The sequence below is a fragment of the Diospyros lotus genome, chromosome 7 (assembly GCF_014633365.1).
Source record: "Diospyros lotus cultivar Yz01 chromosome 7, ASM1463336v1, whole genome shotgun sequence".
Lineage (NCBI taxonomy): Eukaryota > Viridiplantae > Streptophyta > Magnoliopsida > Ericales > Ebenaceae > Diospyros > Diospyros lotus.
Window position 1 is genome coordinate 28,967,277 of NC_068344.1, and position 15,481 is coordinate 28,982,757.

General features: G+C 33.7%; 1 protein-coding gene across 5 annotated transcripts in view; it reads right to left on the minus strand.

The window, feature by feature from the left end:
• Nucleotides 1–5,220: 5,220 nt before the first annotated feature.
• The window catches only part of LOC127806140 (sinalpyl alcohol oxidase Nec3-like), an 84,304-nt gene continuing 74,043 nt past the window's right edge, over nucleotides 5,221–15,481 (minus strand). The window contains exons 2-4 of one of the 5 annotated variants that reach the window (XM_052343223.1): nucleotides 6,712–7,374; nucleotides 5,567–6,407; nucleotides 5,222–5,465 (exon numbers count right to left, since the gene is read on the minus strand). In XM_052343223.1, coding sequence (XP_052199183.1) covers nucleotides 5,408–5,465; nucleotides 5,567–6,407; nucleotides 6,712–7,374 — 1,562 coding nt within the window. In that variant the 3' untranslated portion in view covers nucleotides 5,222–5,407. Of the gene's footprint in view, nucleotides 5,466–5,566; nucleotides 6,408–6,711; nucleotides 7,375–15,481 lie in introns of all 5 variants that reach the window. The other 4 variants (XM_052343225.1, XM_052343222.1, XM_052343224.1 and 1 more) reach the window with 4 other exon arrangements.

The following is a 15,481-nucleotide window of genomic DNA, read 5'->3' on the forward strand; positions in this document are numbered from 1 at the left end:
CGGACATCTTCCCATCGCTAAACTTTAGCGACGGGAAGATGCCCATTGCTAAATAGGAAAGAGGCTTAAAAAAATTTGAGAAAATTTTTAAAAAAAATTATTTCAAATATTTTTAAAAAACATCATAAAATATAAATAATATATATAGAGAAAAATATATTTTATACTCATTAATAAACATAAAATAATATATATAAATAATAAATAAAATCCCGAATTTGGAGTATTATACTTTCACGCAATTCACAGGGTGTAATGCTCCGTTCCCACTTACAGGTGCCATTTGTGAACAATTACCTGAACCGTCCACCTATCCGACCTTTAGTGAATGGTGGACCATGTTTCAAGACGAAACGTCCTAGGTGGGAACCATGCTCTGGCCGCGCGTCTGCTCTGATTCAATCCAGACTTTCTGGATTTTTTTTTATATATATATACATATACATATATACCTATACATATACATTTATACCTATTACATACTTATTTTCATTTACATACTTATATAATTTCTGGCATAAGCATACTTTAATTAAGCTAAATAAATTAATTACATATCATATAAGCATAATTTAATTAAACTAAATATACTATTTATTTATAATGATTTAGGGTATTACACATGTTCCCAAACTAACCTATGACCATAAGTCTCGTGAATATAAAAGAACATGTCAAATGTAACATATACATTTATGAAACATACTTACAACCCATTGCAAGGCCACCCTCCCATGGGGCTATCCCTTACCTCATTTTTTTCTTTGAAGCTTTAAATCCTTATTTCAAGAGAGCTTCCATCATCATCTTCTCCCAACTTGATTTCTTCTTCTTTCTTCACTTTTTATTCCACTTCCTTTCTTCTTCAAGACTTTTCAAAATGGCCAAAATTTGAGACAAAGGCTCTCTTTCCCCTTATATACTTCTTTCTAGCATTTCAAGAATAAATCATCACCATTGGATCTTTCCCCACTTTATGAGAACAAATCTCCTCCTTCCAAAGAAGCACAATCCAAGTGCTTGGCTAGGTTTAAATCTCCACCATTGATTTTTGGAAGAATTAATCTCCACCTTTAAGAGAAAACACACTCTTAATGAGTTGACAATCCATGCCATCCTCCAAGATCCACTTCTAACCATTGGATCCATTCTTCTTCCAAGACTCAAGCACAACTATAGGATCACTTGGAAATTTCCTTTTTAGTTCCAATTAATTTATTTTGACTAATTTTCAACCATACACTTGAGAGACATAATTAATTTCCTTCCCATTTAATTTAATGGGACCAATTTCCACTATTAATGCATGACTAATTTATTTTCTTTTGAATTTTTCTTTTAATCCAACACCATCATACCTCTCATTAAATGCTTGAAAAACTAAAATAATTTCTTTTTTGCATTTAATTTAATCTCTCATTTAACTTGGATCACATTAAGTCATATGTCATTCCAAGACACTAACCTTGGTTTCCAAGTTCTAATCTCATCACTCCATGTGATATTACCACATTTATTCTCCAATATAGGGAAAAATTAATTACTTTACCACATAATTGAATCTCCACCATTTTTCCCATATTTCATAATTAAATTCCTTTATGGAATTAATTTCAAAATTCTCAAAATATCCTTTGTGAATTTATTAACCCCATATATCTCCACATAAATACAAAATTGGGATTAAATTTACTTACACACCTAATTCCACATAGGAATTATTTTCAATTTACCAAAATACCCTTTATTGGACTTCACTATCCAAATTACCAAAATACCCCTCTCATAGGGCATCCTCATTCTCAAGGATCTATCACCTTCTCAAGAGTATTTTTGAAAATTTCACACTTCCTTTCTTATTCTCTTAACATTAGGATAATTGGGTGCTATAAAGGGTTCAACAATCAATTGATATTTCACGATTAATTATATATTGGAAGACTCTTTTAGGTCTTTCAATATCAATAGATTGATTTTTTCATTCCTGTATATTCTAAAAAGTAAAAAAGATGTCTAAGAGTTATTTCCTAAATCCGAAACAGAGTACTTGAATTATCCCAATAACTAAAAAATTAACATGCTTGCATCTAAATGGGGTTCGCGGTGGGGGAAGAACTAGATCGAAAAAAGAGAGATTCTAGTTGTAAGATATCTAATAAAATCATCACTGCACTTGAGATCTTATTCAAATAGAAGAATTAATTCATATATAAATAATAAATCAAAAATACAATATAAATTATATATTTATACTAAATAACAAAAAAATATATATATAAATATAAATATAAATAATATTTTTAAACTCCAATTTAATGTTAAACTAGCGAAAAAAAATGATTTACGATTTATATGCTAGAGAAATAATTTTGTAAGTAAATAATTCTAAATATTTGATTGAAAATATTTTCAAAATCTAACAAATTTTGTAACTAACTCTAAGTTTATTTGTACTAATAATTTTTGTACAAATAAACAATAATTGAGTACCTTCCATGATATCCGAATATGTAAATATATATTTGTGTCTTGTATTCATATATGTTTTCTTTTTTGTGTCTGATATTTGGGATATGTTTTACTGATATTTGTCTTATATCCGAATATATATATATATTGGTTTTTGTCTTATATTTGAATATGAGGTTCTTTGTTTGTCTTGTATTTAAATGCATACGGAATATTCGGTCGCTAATTCAAACAGATATTAATTTTAATTTTAACGTTTATTAATTTTATTTTGTTGCTAATTCAAATGAAAGTTTTACAAATTATTATATTTCGTTGCTAAAAAATATTTTTCCTGTAGTGTAAAGAAGGAATAAAATTATTTTTTGATTAAAATATTTTTCAATAGTATGCAAGTTTATTCTTAATTATAAAATGGGAGGTAAAGATTAATCTTTTATTTTTTAAATGATCAGTAGTTTTTATAATAATAATAATAATAATAATAATAATTATTATTATTATTATTATATAAATTATTTTACTAATTAATTTATAGTTTTAAATTATATATATTATTTAAGCTAAAAATGATTTTTAACAAGTTATATTTTTGGACAAGTCTCTTAAGAGGAAAACAAAATGAACAATCATTTCTTTAAAAGTGCTCTTTGAGATAAATTTCAAGATCCTTTCATTGATTAAAGGTAGATTAAATAATAAAATTTTATATTATCGTTCAAATGAGTAAAAAAATATAGATAGAATATAGTAATAAAAAAGACTTTGTAGTCTTGCTTTTATATTTTTCACTAAAATAATTAAAAATATTATCAAAAATTATTCATCTCAATTATACAATTAATTGGAGTGTAGCATAGTAAAATTTTAGTTAGCTAATTAAATATATAATTTTGAGTATGATATTACAATTAAAAATATATACTCTCTAATGGGCACTTCCTCCTCTACTATTAAACTCATGTTCATCGCTATTTGAAATAAATTTAATTTTATTCCATGGCTAAAAAATTTTAATTTTAATTCAAATATTCTTCTATATTAGCGATGAAACTGTTCTGTTGCTAAAAAATTTTAAATTTAGTTAAATTTTTGTCTTATATTTTAAGTTTAAAAATTAATTTTAAAATTTTTTATATTATCACAGAAGAGATTTTCATATTAATTTTTCATCTCTAAAGGGGATTTATTTAATTTTTAACTTTTCATTTTTAGTGATGGAATTTTCTGTCGCTAACATATTTTAATATTAATTTATAATTTTTTCAAATCTTTTAGTGACGGAATTAATCCATCGCTAAAAGATTTAAAATTAAATTTTAATTTTAATGTCTTTTAGTGATGGATCTCTTCCATCGCTAAAAATTATAATTTAATTTTTAAAATGGAACTAATCCGTTACTAAAAGATTTAAATATTAATTTTTTATTTTTCTTTATTTTTAGCAACGAATTTTTGTTATCGTTAGTTCTATTGCTAAATATAAAAAATATTTAGTAATGGGTCATTCCGTCGCTAAATTTGCGACGGCCTTTTCCGTTGCTAATCCGTCACTAAATTTTTGCAGCAACAAATCCTTCGCTGGCCTGTCGCTAAATAGTGTTTTTCTTATAGTGCCAGATATTGATAATTCCTTACTGCCATGAAGTTCTTACAACATTCCTTCCTCTTGGATTATATATATGTGATGGATGTTTGAGGAAAATGGAGAATTTTGAAGAGATTGAGAAGATTTTGATGTCGTGGGTAGACTGAATTTCATGAAGAAAAGATTTGGACTGTAACATTAGCAACCCTAGTACGTTGCAAGGGTTAAAGAAAAATATCTAAGGCAAGTTCATGCTTCTTAACTTTCTATTGTGCAAGTTTTTCTCCTTTTCTTACAATTTCCTTCACGTTCTCTCTATCTTGCAAGCTCTTTAACACTCTATTGCCTTTACTTCTATGATGCCATGATTTCTTGAGTTTGTAGTAAGTAACCCTTAATTATGGAAGGATTGGCTTGCATGTGGCCTATGTGGTTATAGTGGTAACTTTTTATGGTTCTCATTTATATCTACTAAGTCTCAAATATAGGGTTTTGTATCACTTTATCTTCCTTTAGGAATGATACTTTATTGAGGACATACAAGGGTTTAATGTTGTCTTGCATGAGTTTTGCTTTCTTGTGTATGTTGCTTTGGGTAATCGTTTGTCAGTTATTTATGATTAGTCATTATAATATGCATAATTGTGATAATGTATAAAACATATGTATGAAAAGGGTTTTGAAATGCCTAAAAGTTTCATAATGCACGTGATGGACGGGATCCACGAGGAAAGATTCGGTTCAGAGATGGACTTTGGTCCTATGGAGTCTTTGAAGGAATACCGAACTCATTTTAAAGAAGAAGCCTAGGCGAGAAAAATTTTGACCAGGGAGTAGCGATGGTCACGCTCTAGAATGGGCTCAATCTATGTGCCCCTTTTCCTAACTAAGAACTAAAAAACTAAAAAAAAACTTCAATTGCAATTTACTCTTTTGAAGATTTGTGGAATAACCCTCTGGGAATGGGCATAAATGCTAAAGGACAACAAAAAGCACCGATAACATCAAAAGATTCTTTTTATAAAGAAGTTAAGTCTTAATCACACAAATTTATTAAACCTTCATTTTGGAAAGTTTCCATTGGAAACTGAAATATCTACCATTCAGAAAAACGTGAAAAGAGTTATTCTCTCCGTTGGGCAGACAACTTCGATCACTTGAATTTCGAAAAATCACAAGTCCCTCTAGATCCAAAGCTCCATCCATTTGATAAACCGCCTTAAGGCATACAAAACTAGAGTGAGTTAACGCAATCAATTCCGTCCAAACATAGCTAGGACAGAATTTCAGGCGTTAGAGTTTTTAGTTTCAAAGTTGAAACAAAATCCGACTTATTGATTTCCATCTAATTTAAGTCAATGAACACTGCATTGTCATTCTCTCCTCCTGCATTTTGAGGCCAACATAGCTGCACAATACAACAAACAGTTTTGTTACCAATATATACCCTAATTTCTTCTAACATATTGCAGGAAACTTGTTAATTGTTATAGTAGGACAGATTAATACCGGCCAATCATCATTAGAGTAGCTTGAGGATTAGTTCCTGGGGACGATGTGAATGTGGATCCGTCGATAACTCGTAATGCATCAATTCCGAAAACCCTAAAACGTTGATCCACCACCTTCCCTGCCAGACAGCCACCATGGTAATGGCACATGGTAGTCAACATTTTGCGACAAAATGTTTCGAATGCTGCATCATCGGTTTTGTTTTCTGGCAAAGATCGACCCACAAATTTAAATTCTCTGGCACCTCCCCGGCCTTCTTTGTACTTGCCCATCGCATCGGAATTCATCAACTTGACAAGATTTTTGACTCCTGCCACGCATTTATGCATGTCTTCTGGGTTGGAAAAGTAGTTGAAGCTAACCCTAGGGGGAATCCTCACATCTGTTGGTGATGCTAGATGAAGTGAACCAGTTGAAAGCGGCTTTGCAAGCTTGAAAAATAGGGTTAATACAGGGAGGCTCACAGGAGGAGATGGGTCTGGGAAGAGGATGTAGTTGAATGCAGAGTCAAAAGGAATAGACCCTGATATGGCTTCTATGTAGTAATCTTTTGTTATGCCAGCAGTTGCAAGTCCCGAATTCTCGACTAGAAATGGAGGAATGATGGTAACATCGACTCGAGGATTATCGGCCAAAAATTGCCCAACCGAAGGGTGGTGTTTGATTACAGAAATGTTCAAGGAAGACAGATATGGCTGTGGACCAACCCCACTTAGCAACAAAAGTTGGGGGCTACCAAGAGCTCCGGCGCTCAAAATTACTTCTCCCTCGGGTTTTAACAAAGCTCGATGAAGTCTTCCCATTGAATCACTATAGATGACGCCAGAAGCTGACAAGTCTTGGGTAGAACATGACACCCAACAAAACTAATTAAATTTAATAATTATAATCACAAAATGAAAGAAGTATTTAACAAAAGAGATAAGAGTGAGAAATAAGAAAATTTTTGTAGGATGACACACTGAGTTATCATACGAGTTAGAAAAATCTTATAAAAGAATAATTAGATGAAACATAGAAATTAAGTGAATTAATGATGAGGTAAATGCATGTTGTCAATCAGACATATTGGAACAAGCAGCATACAAATTAAATGATGCCCATAAAATAAGGTAATTGCCACAAACCAAATGTTATATTACCTGAAATTGAGGAGAAAATCACCCTCTCTACTGTGGCATGAATGGCCACTTGAATGTTCTTTGACGTGGCTTTGTTTAGAAGCTCCACTGCACCATGTCGCCGTCCCACCTCATCGAAGATTGAGCCCCCAATTTTAGCTCCTATGATGTGATCAAAGGTAAATCCATTGTTCGGACCTTGACCAACTTCTAGAAGTGCTTGTCTCACAGAAGATTGCCATGTTCCAACAGGAGGTTTAAAGACAATTGTCTCTTCAACCCATTCATACGACTTCTTAACAAGATCTAGGTCCCATTCTATGCCAGAATTTATATAGAATTCTTCGTCGCCTCTCGAGTAGAAACCTGCATTTATCATGGTTCCTCCACCTAGGATCCTTCCTCTTACATTTGGGACACCTTCTTCTGAGGTGAAGGCCTGAGCAGGGGAGTTTCCATCAATATCTGCTTCTAGAACGTTCTTTAAAACATTCTCCTGTTGTAGGACTTCTGATTTCGCATGAGGTGTACTACCCCTTTCGAGAAGCAGGACAGAGTACTGTGCTGAGAGAGTAGCGGCAAGAGGACAACCAACTGCCCCTCCACCAACTATTATATAATCGTAGTGTTCTTCCAATGGAAACTCAGTTGCATCATATACAAATTTCATGTAATATTCCAGATCTGCATAGTCAAAAGGTTAAGAATTGAGAGTTTTGCTGGTGTTAGACAACTACATAGCACAAACGTCTACAGGGTTGTTTTTTGATCATGGTTTCTACATTTGTGGTCATTTTTATGTTTAAATAAATTACATCCCTAAATAAGACGCCAGTCCATCAACAAAACCCAATACCATTATCAGTTATTACTAAAAGACAAATCCTAGCTGCAATAAAGACTAAATATGAAACTCAAAATAGTAATATTTTTAAGAAAAAAGGACGTGGCATTGACAAAAGCTAAAGCGTCATTATCATTTCTGTCTCTAAATTATTGAGAGAACGGAATTATTGCTCATTGTAGTTCTTTCCCTTCCCTACCAACAAATCCATTCGACCGACAAGAGAAGAAGTACTTTGCTTGGATCCATCTGTTTACACTAACCGCTATTGAAACCTGTTATGAGTATTGTTTAATTATGATGAAGCAAGAGGCTCAGCCGGCCTCCTCTTACTCACAACTGGCGTCTCTAGAAATTCATAAGTAAAAGGTTGAAGTCAAGAATCTAACCTTGCTTATCGAATTCATAGGCCCAAGAAATTCCTAGCTGAGGACCAATAATCATGAACACAGAGAGCAAAAAGATGTTGAAAAAAGCCTGTAATTTCTGCATCTTTCTTCTTCAGCAACTTCGACACGCTAAGAATGAAATATGGAGTTTGTATGTCCTTTGGTCTTGATGTTCATGTCAATTTATATATTCGTGATGAATGAGAAAAGAGGAGCAAGTGAGGATGAGATGGGGCGGCTAGACCACAGAGACCCCCAGTTCCACCTTAATCGTCAAGGCGATATTCATTGAGGGGGTGGGGTCCCTTTGAGTTTGCTCGTGTCAAACAAGTTATATTGTCCGACACAAAAAAATATAACATTTCACATAATTAGATTATGTCTATCCTAATATTTTGTTTTAATTAATTAGCATCCCATTATTAATTCTACCAGGGACTAACTACAAAATCTTATTTGAAAATTTCACATTTTAAAGAACACATTTTAGTATTTTAATTGATTGACAAAAGGTTTTTTGAGGCAACTTATAAGTTTTTTTTTAAAAAAAAAAAGAATAAATAAACAGAAATATCAATTTTTGAAAAAAAAAATTATTAGAAGTATTTATAAACTCCTTTCGACCAGCAGAAACTACTATTTATTGACCCAAGATATCAGAGGACGAAACTACCATTAAGACTAACTATAGGGACAAAACTACTATATATTTTTTGTTTTTGACTTTTAAAACGTAACGTGGTCCCAAATAAAATCTTCCCAATATTGACAATCATGTTTAATTTAAATACTCTATATCGACTCGCGAAGTTGTTGGAATAGATTTATTTAACTATTTGTTTATTATTTTATAATAATTTGTGGAAGGGCATGGACAGTAGGTAGGCATCATTAAATCTGTATCATAGCTAGCTAACTTGAAAAGTCATGGATAAGAAGCAAGGGAGTGTAGTTGAGTTGCATTCCTAGATCGAGAGCTGTACGTAATTCTGGTTTAATTTAGGGGGTCTTACTTTTGCAGCTGTAGTTTAGTCACATGAAGCTTCTGCAGCTGAAACCGCCATTCTTTTACAGCTGCTACTTGCTCCTTTATTATTGAGTACACACCTTTATCATTTTGGTTATTTGGGTTTAATTCTTTAAATTATAAAATTCACTTAATTAATTTTCTTAAAATTAACTATAGCGCTTCTTGAATCTTTGGCTTTTTGAGAGGCGTCCTAGTTAATTTTTGAAAATTAATTGGATAAATTTTAAAATTCAAGAGTGTGTGAGACAAATGATGAAAAAATGTATAACTAATTTACCCTTTATTATGAAACATAACACAACAAACGTTATAACAGCTTTTTCTATGACTAAGATTCATTCATACCTTATAAAAGTAAGCTTGTATATACATTTTTAAAATTAATTACATTAATACTAACTAAATTTTGCATTCGATTATTATTTGATAATTGAATTTTAAAATGTTATCCACTATTCACTTATCTTCTAAAATTATTTATCATTTTTCAAAATTATTTATCATCCCTCATTCGTTAACTCATCGTTGATTGATTGAAGTTAACAATTATATACACATGTCAAACAAAAAAAAAAAACGTAACACTATTATGAACTGATTATGTATTAACTACCAATCAAAAATCATCACGTGTTCCTATCACAAATCCCTGTGACCAAATTTAATATTCTTATCCATCGTTGGTCCGACCAAAAGAATGGGAACTGCTCTTTAGTAAGATCGTGAATACTGTTTCAGAAAATTATATATATAAATGATTATATTTATGTATATTATATATATATGTATATGTATATATGAGAAAGGAAGGAGAACTGGGAGGAGGAGGAGGAGAACGGAAAGAGAAACGGAATTTTTTTTTGAAATGCCTCATTTTTCTTCCCCAATCAAACATGAACTATATTTTTAATAGGTAAAATCAGTACTTCAAAGCACTCCTGCAATTCTTAGTTGGCTTAAATATGATGTTAGTGTAGTATTTGATGGAGGCGAACGGCGGCTAGGAGGGTCTGTTACTGCAAGCCACAAACAACGCGGGGGGTACACAAAAAGAAAGGGTTTTATAGGGATTTGAGTTAGTGACACATCCCACTTTTTGATTAGTAGTTAATGCACAATTATATCATATCAATGTCAAGTGTATTTTTTGTTTGACATGTGTGCGCAACTATTAGTGCTAACCAATAGTGAGCTAATGAGTGAGAGATAAGTAACAATTTTGAAATATATGTGAGTAACGGATAACATTTTAAATAAGGTTAAAGACATATCCAGCTCTCTCATCTTTCACCATTTAATTATTTTGCTCCCTTAACTTTAAGAGGGACCTATTAAGTCTCTTAATTTCTAATTTTGAATCTTACACACACTTGGGTCAATGTGTGTATTACACACGCGATTGAAGTGCGTGCAGCATATCACACCTTCTTCTTCCATGTTGTCTCCAGCGACCTTCTCCCGCTCGCTGCCTCTCTCCTCCCGCTCGCTCTCGCTCTCTCTGTCGGTGGTCACCAGCAGCGTCCGAGGTGTCGACCGAGGTTGGGGGGCCGTCGATAGCAGCGGCCAGGCGTGGTCGGGCAAAGGGCGATGGCGTCGATTGGGGTCGGGGGCAACGTGGGAGGTGGGTCACGGGTAGATCTGGGCATTGGGCGTTGATTGGGGGGCGGCGATAGCATCTTCCTCTTCGGCAGTCGTCTTCTTCCTCTCTCTGCCTTTCGCTCTCTCTCTCTGTCGGTCTCTCTCGCTCTCGCTATCTCTCTGTATCTCTCGCTCTCTCTCTGTCTGTATCTCTCACTCTCTCTCTCTATATCTCTCGAGCTATCACTCTGTATCGCTCACTCTCGCTCTCTGTATCTCTCGCTCTCCCTATCTCTCTATTGTTTCAGGCGGCTATCAACCGCCGCCGGCCGCCGGCCTTCTTCCTCTCTTGCATATCAAGACAAGTGGCACACTTCCATTGGCTTGATCAATGTGGGTCCCACATCAAATGGCATGTGCAACTCACGCAGCAATGCTTGCTTCACTGAGGTATGTAACTATTACAAAATTAGTAGTTAAGGTACCTAATAAGTTTAAAATTAGAAGTTGAGGGGGCTAATAGGTCCTTGTTTAAGTTAAGGGGGCAAAATGGTTAAATAGTGAAAGGTGAAGGGGCTGGGTATGCCTTTAGCCTTTTAAATAACTTCAAACTAATGCATGTTTATGTTTAGTTATTCTAGATAATTGATAGATAACCATTTGTTCTTTACTATGTAATTTTCCCTACCCTTTCAGGAACTTAGAGCATTAGTTGATGAACTACGTGAAGAGATCGTTTATTTGGTGTCGAAAATAGGAGGTCATTTAAGCTCAAGCTTTGGAGTAGTTGAGCTGATTGTGGCTATAAGCACCCCCGCCTAGATATCCCAACCACCCGGACTACCCGAACAGGAACGCCTACGGAAAGAGAAAGAATGAGACAGAAGACAAAAACTATCCTGGAATGCATATACAAAAATAAGAATAACGGAAGCAAAACTAAACATATGCATGCACTACGGGGACTCCGCTAGCACAGCGGTCACAAGATAAATAAACGCATACAAACTCCTATGCCAACATACATGAGACACGAAGAATGACCTGGCACAGTCAAAACTAATAGAGTAAATCCTACTCAAACATTATCGTAGTCGGGGACTAACGAAACTACTTATACATCATACCGACTCAACCGCTAGAAGTTGACTCCCTTGCCATTGACCCACGCTACTACTACCTAGAATGATGGAAAACAGAGTGAGTCAAGAGACTCAGCAAGTATAAAGAAAGAATGGCTGAAGACTGTACATATCTAGTAAGCTCTCTCCTCAGAACACCAACCCCTATGTACACACAAGCTATGAGACGCTCAATACAGTATAAAAGCATAATGAAAGCACATAACGATCCTTGGGGCCCACATAAGACACATGGCACCTAAGTCCCATACCTACCTGCCGCTACCCTGATAGGCAACAAATATCTCCAACAAACCTGTGCGCACCATCCCGGGTCGGTGTTCCCGACACCCGAGTTCTGGAATAACCGAGCTATAGGTTCCCTCGGAACGGTCCTCCGTCTGAGACCTGAGAACTGCCGATAACCATGTAATACACATAAAAATGCAATGGCATAGTGAGTATCAACGTGATACATTGGTGCCCATACATCTAGGCATCAGGCCATGCTCCACCCACATAGTAAACTACACGCGATGCCTATGTCCGTGCTAGATGCAATCTAATCACTCTAGAATGTCCGTGTCCAAGTATACTTAATAAATGAATATCCCTACATGCATCCCATATCCATGTGCATATCAAACCATAAACGGTAATATAACATAGCAAATCATGCAATAAAATCATAGAATGGTAAAGTTAGTCAGTAGTGTTCGACACCAATTAACGGTCAGTGACTAAGAGTGTCCGCCTGACAGTCCACATTAGGGTCGTACAGTAGTCTACCCCAACGTCACCAGACAGCCGACCCCTGCCTCACTACTCGATAGCTCTAGCCTAACCATACTTGAGAAATCCATAAGTAAACCCGTACATATAAGAACCTAGTCCCCAAGTTAGGTTCAGCATCATTCCGAAAGGAATGGGGGTGATACAAACCCCCGTAGGCACACAACAAATAAAATTCTAGAAGTTCCATATTTAATTTAAATTATACAAAATGAATAATAACTCAATAATTAATGCTAGGAGCCGAATTGGAGTAAGGAGGAGATTAAAATACGAGAAACCACAGATATTCTCTCAAGAAATTTGGAGCATGAGAGGAGGGTTAGGAACTTGCCTTTTAATAGCAGATTCCCACCTCCTTGCTCAGCCGCTGCACAAATTAATAAATTTTACTAATTAAACTAAGCTTCGGTATAAAACCCATACACGTATCTCCAATAATCTAACTAAATCGTTATAAAATCGAGGCTATTACTGGTACAAGAGACCACTAAAAATTAGAGAATGAAGAAGCCTTGCCTTAATTCGCAGATTTTTAGCCTTAAATGCCCACATACTGTAAAATAATAATAACACTAAAATAGGCTAAAATACAGCCTAAAATAAGATTTAATCCATAGAAAATATTTAATACAAGTTGATTAATCTACCTTGCCCTTCAGGTTTTCAATTGTACAGAGAAAAATTAATCTTTTGAATTTTTTTTCGCTTTTCTCCCTTTTTCGTCGTTGTTTCACGCCTATTCTTCTCCTTATTTACTCTTTGCACTGGTCCCAATTTAACCTCAATTTTAGCTTCAATTGAAGCAATAAATAACAGCCAATTCCCATGAAAAATCGGGCAGAAAATTTAGCCAACTTGGCCTTAAAAATCATGCAAAAATAGAAGGCATGGGAACAGCCGCGTGGACGCACCAGCACGCGCCACGTGGCCACACAAATGGGCTAGCACTGGCGCCCCAAAACGGCATTGTTTTGGCTTCCTTGCTGCCCAAAATAATTATTTCCCTCCCCAGTGCACGCATGCGTCCCCGCGACCTCGCCCAAGCCTCCCTCGCGCACGACCACCCTACTAGCCACCTATGTTGCATGGAAACGAAAACGGGAAACGTTTCCGATAGGAAACGGAAACGTGAAAACGAACGTTTTTTTAAAAAAATAGACATAAATAGGGTCCGAAACGGGAATAAGAAACGTTTTCGAAACGGGGAAACGTCATCTATGAGATGTTTCCGTGCAACATAGCTAGCCACCATCCTCAATCATATATGCGCACTAAATTAACTTTAAAGTGACTCTCAGCCACTTTCGAATTTTACCTTTTAACCCCCATAACTTCTGAAAATCAACACATATACCCCAAACTCCCATTTCCACTTATTGCACTAACAAATCAAGTTTTTAGAAATTTCACTAAATTAATTTATTTTATTATTTCCATAAATACTCCCAAAAAGATTATTAATTGCCTTAATTTCTTTTTAATACACAATTTAATATTTTCTTTAAACCCATAAATAATCACCTTATACGCTATAATTAATAATTATCACCTAATTAATTCCATCATTATTTTCATAAATATTTTCAAATAATTTCATTCATTACCTAAATTTCCTATTTTCACAAACCACATAAATTATTATTTTCTCTTAATTCCTCAACTATTTCATAATGACTTCAAACACTAAAATTAATAATTAATATTTATTTTCAAATTTCATGTTGCAATGGCACTTCACCATGTCTTTAACACGGCGGAAAATAAGATCATTTAGGATGTTGGACACCAAGTAATTAATTAATGACACCCATGTCTATGATTCTAGTGCTGTATAGACGGGGAATTCAAGTCATTTGGACATGGTTTTTGTTATCGGGCCAGCCAACATTAATAGTTTATTAGAAATCTAATGAGTATATTGTTTAGTGTAAGATTTAGGATTTAGGATATATTTAACTAGGGTTCAGTAATGGTAGAGAAAATTGCATGGCTTTATACCTTAATGGTACTTGCTGTATTTTCTCAAATGTTAAGAGTAATCATTGCAATTATCTTAAAACTTAATAGTATTGCATGTAATTTTCCCTATATCAATAATATATAATATTTTCATAAAAAATATTTTTATTGTTAGAATATTTTTTGTAATTTAAAAATATATTTGATATTATTATAAGTATATTTTTTTAGTTTCGAGTTGGGGTTGCTAAATGTATTTTTGTCAATAAAAAATATATATTTAAAGATTAGAAAATATAATTTATATATGAAGATTAAAAAAATATACCTTTGGGAACTAAATTATTTTCTTGTAATTAAGATATTTTATATAATTAAAATATAGTTTTTAGAATTAAAATAAGAGAGAGGAGAGAGAAAGTGAAATAGTTACTCAATTTTTTAAATGCATGAATGGGCATAGTATATGTGGTTAAAGAAAACTTGAGGGTTGGCTATTAGAATTTACTCCTTAACTAGTGTTAAAAGTTGTGAGGTGTAATTAAAATAGATTTATAAATTTAAAAATAAAAAATTATGTAATGACCCTAAAGTAGATTTAGGTGTTTTAATACTTAACGTCAGTTTAATGGCATTTTAAATGTGGATCTAAGTATTATAATATTTAATGATAAATTTGTTTTGATAACATAGAAATAATTTTAGATTGTATAATTTTTTTTTATGGTTCATGTGATCGTAAAAAAATAAGTATATGAGTCTGATTTTTAAGAAATTAGGAAATAATGAAATGGGCCACATTAATTATTTAATGAGTTCATGGGTTTATAGGTGAGCCAATAAATTGTTGGGTTCAGTTTGGGCCTGGTAAAGGAAATTTAGCTTTTAATTATGAAAAATAAGAAAAAGAAGAATGAAAATAAAAATAAGTGTCAAATGTCAGAAATGCCCTAAAAAGTTTGTTTGTTATAAAAAAAAAGGTAGGGGCAATTGAGTCTTTTGAAGGCTGATGTAAAGACCTGGTGCTGCAGCCCCTTTTTCTTCTGCGCATTGTGGTTTGTTTCCATTTCAGTGT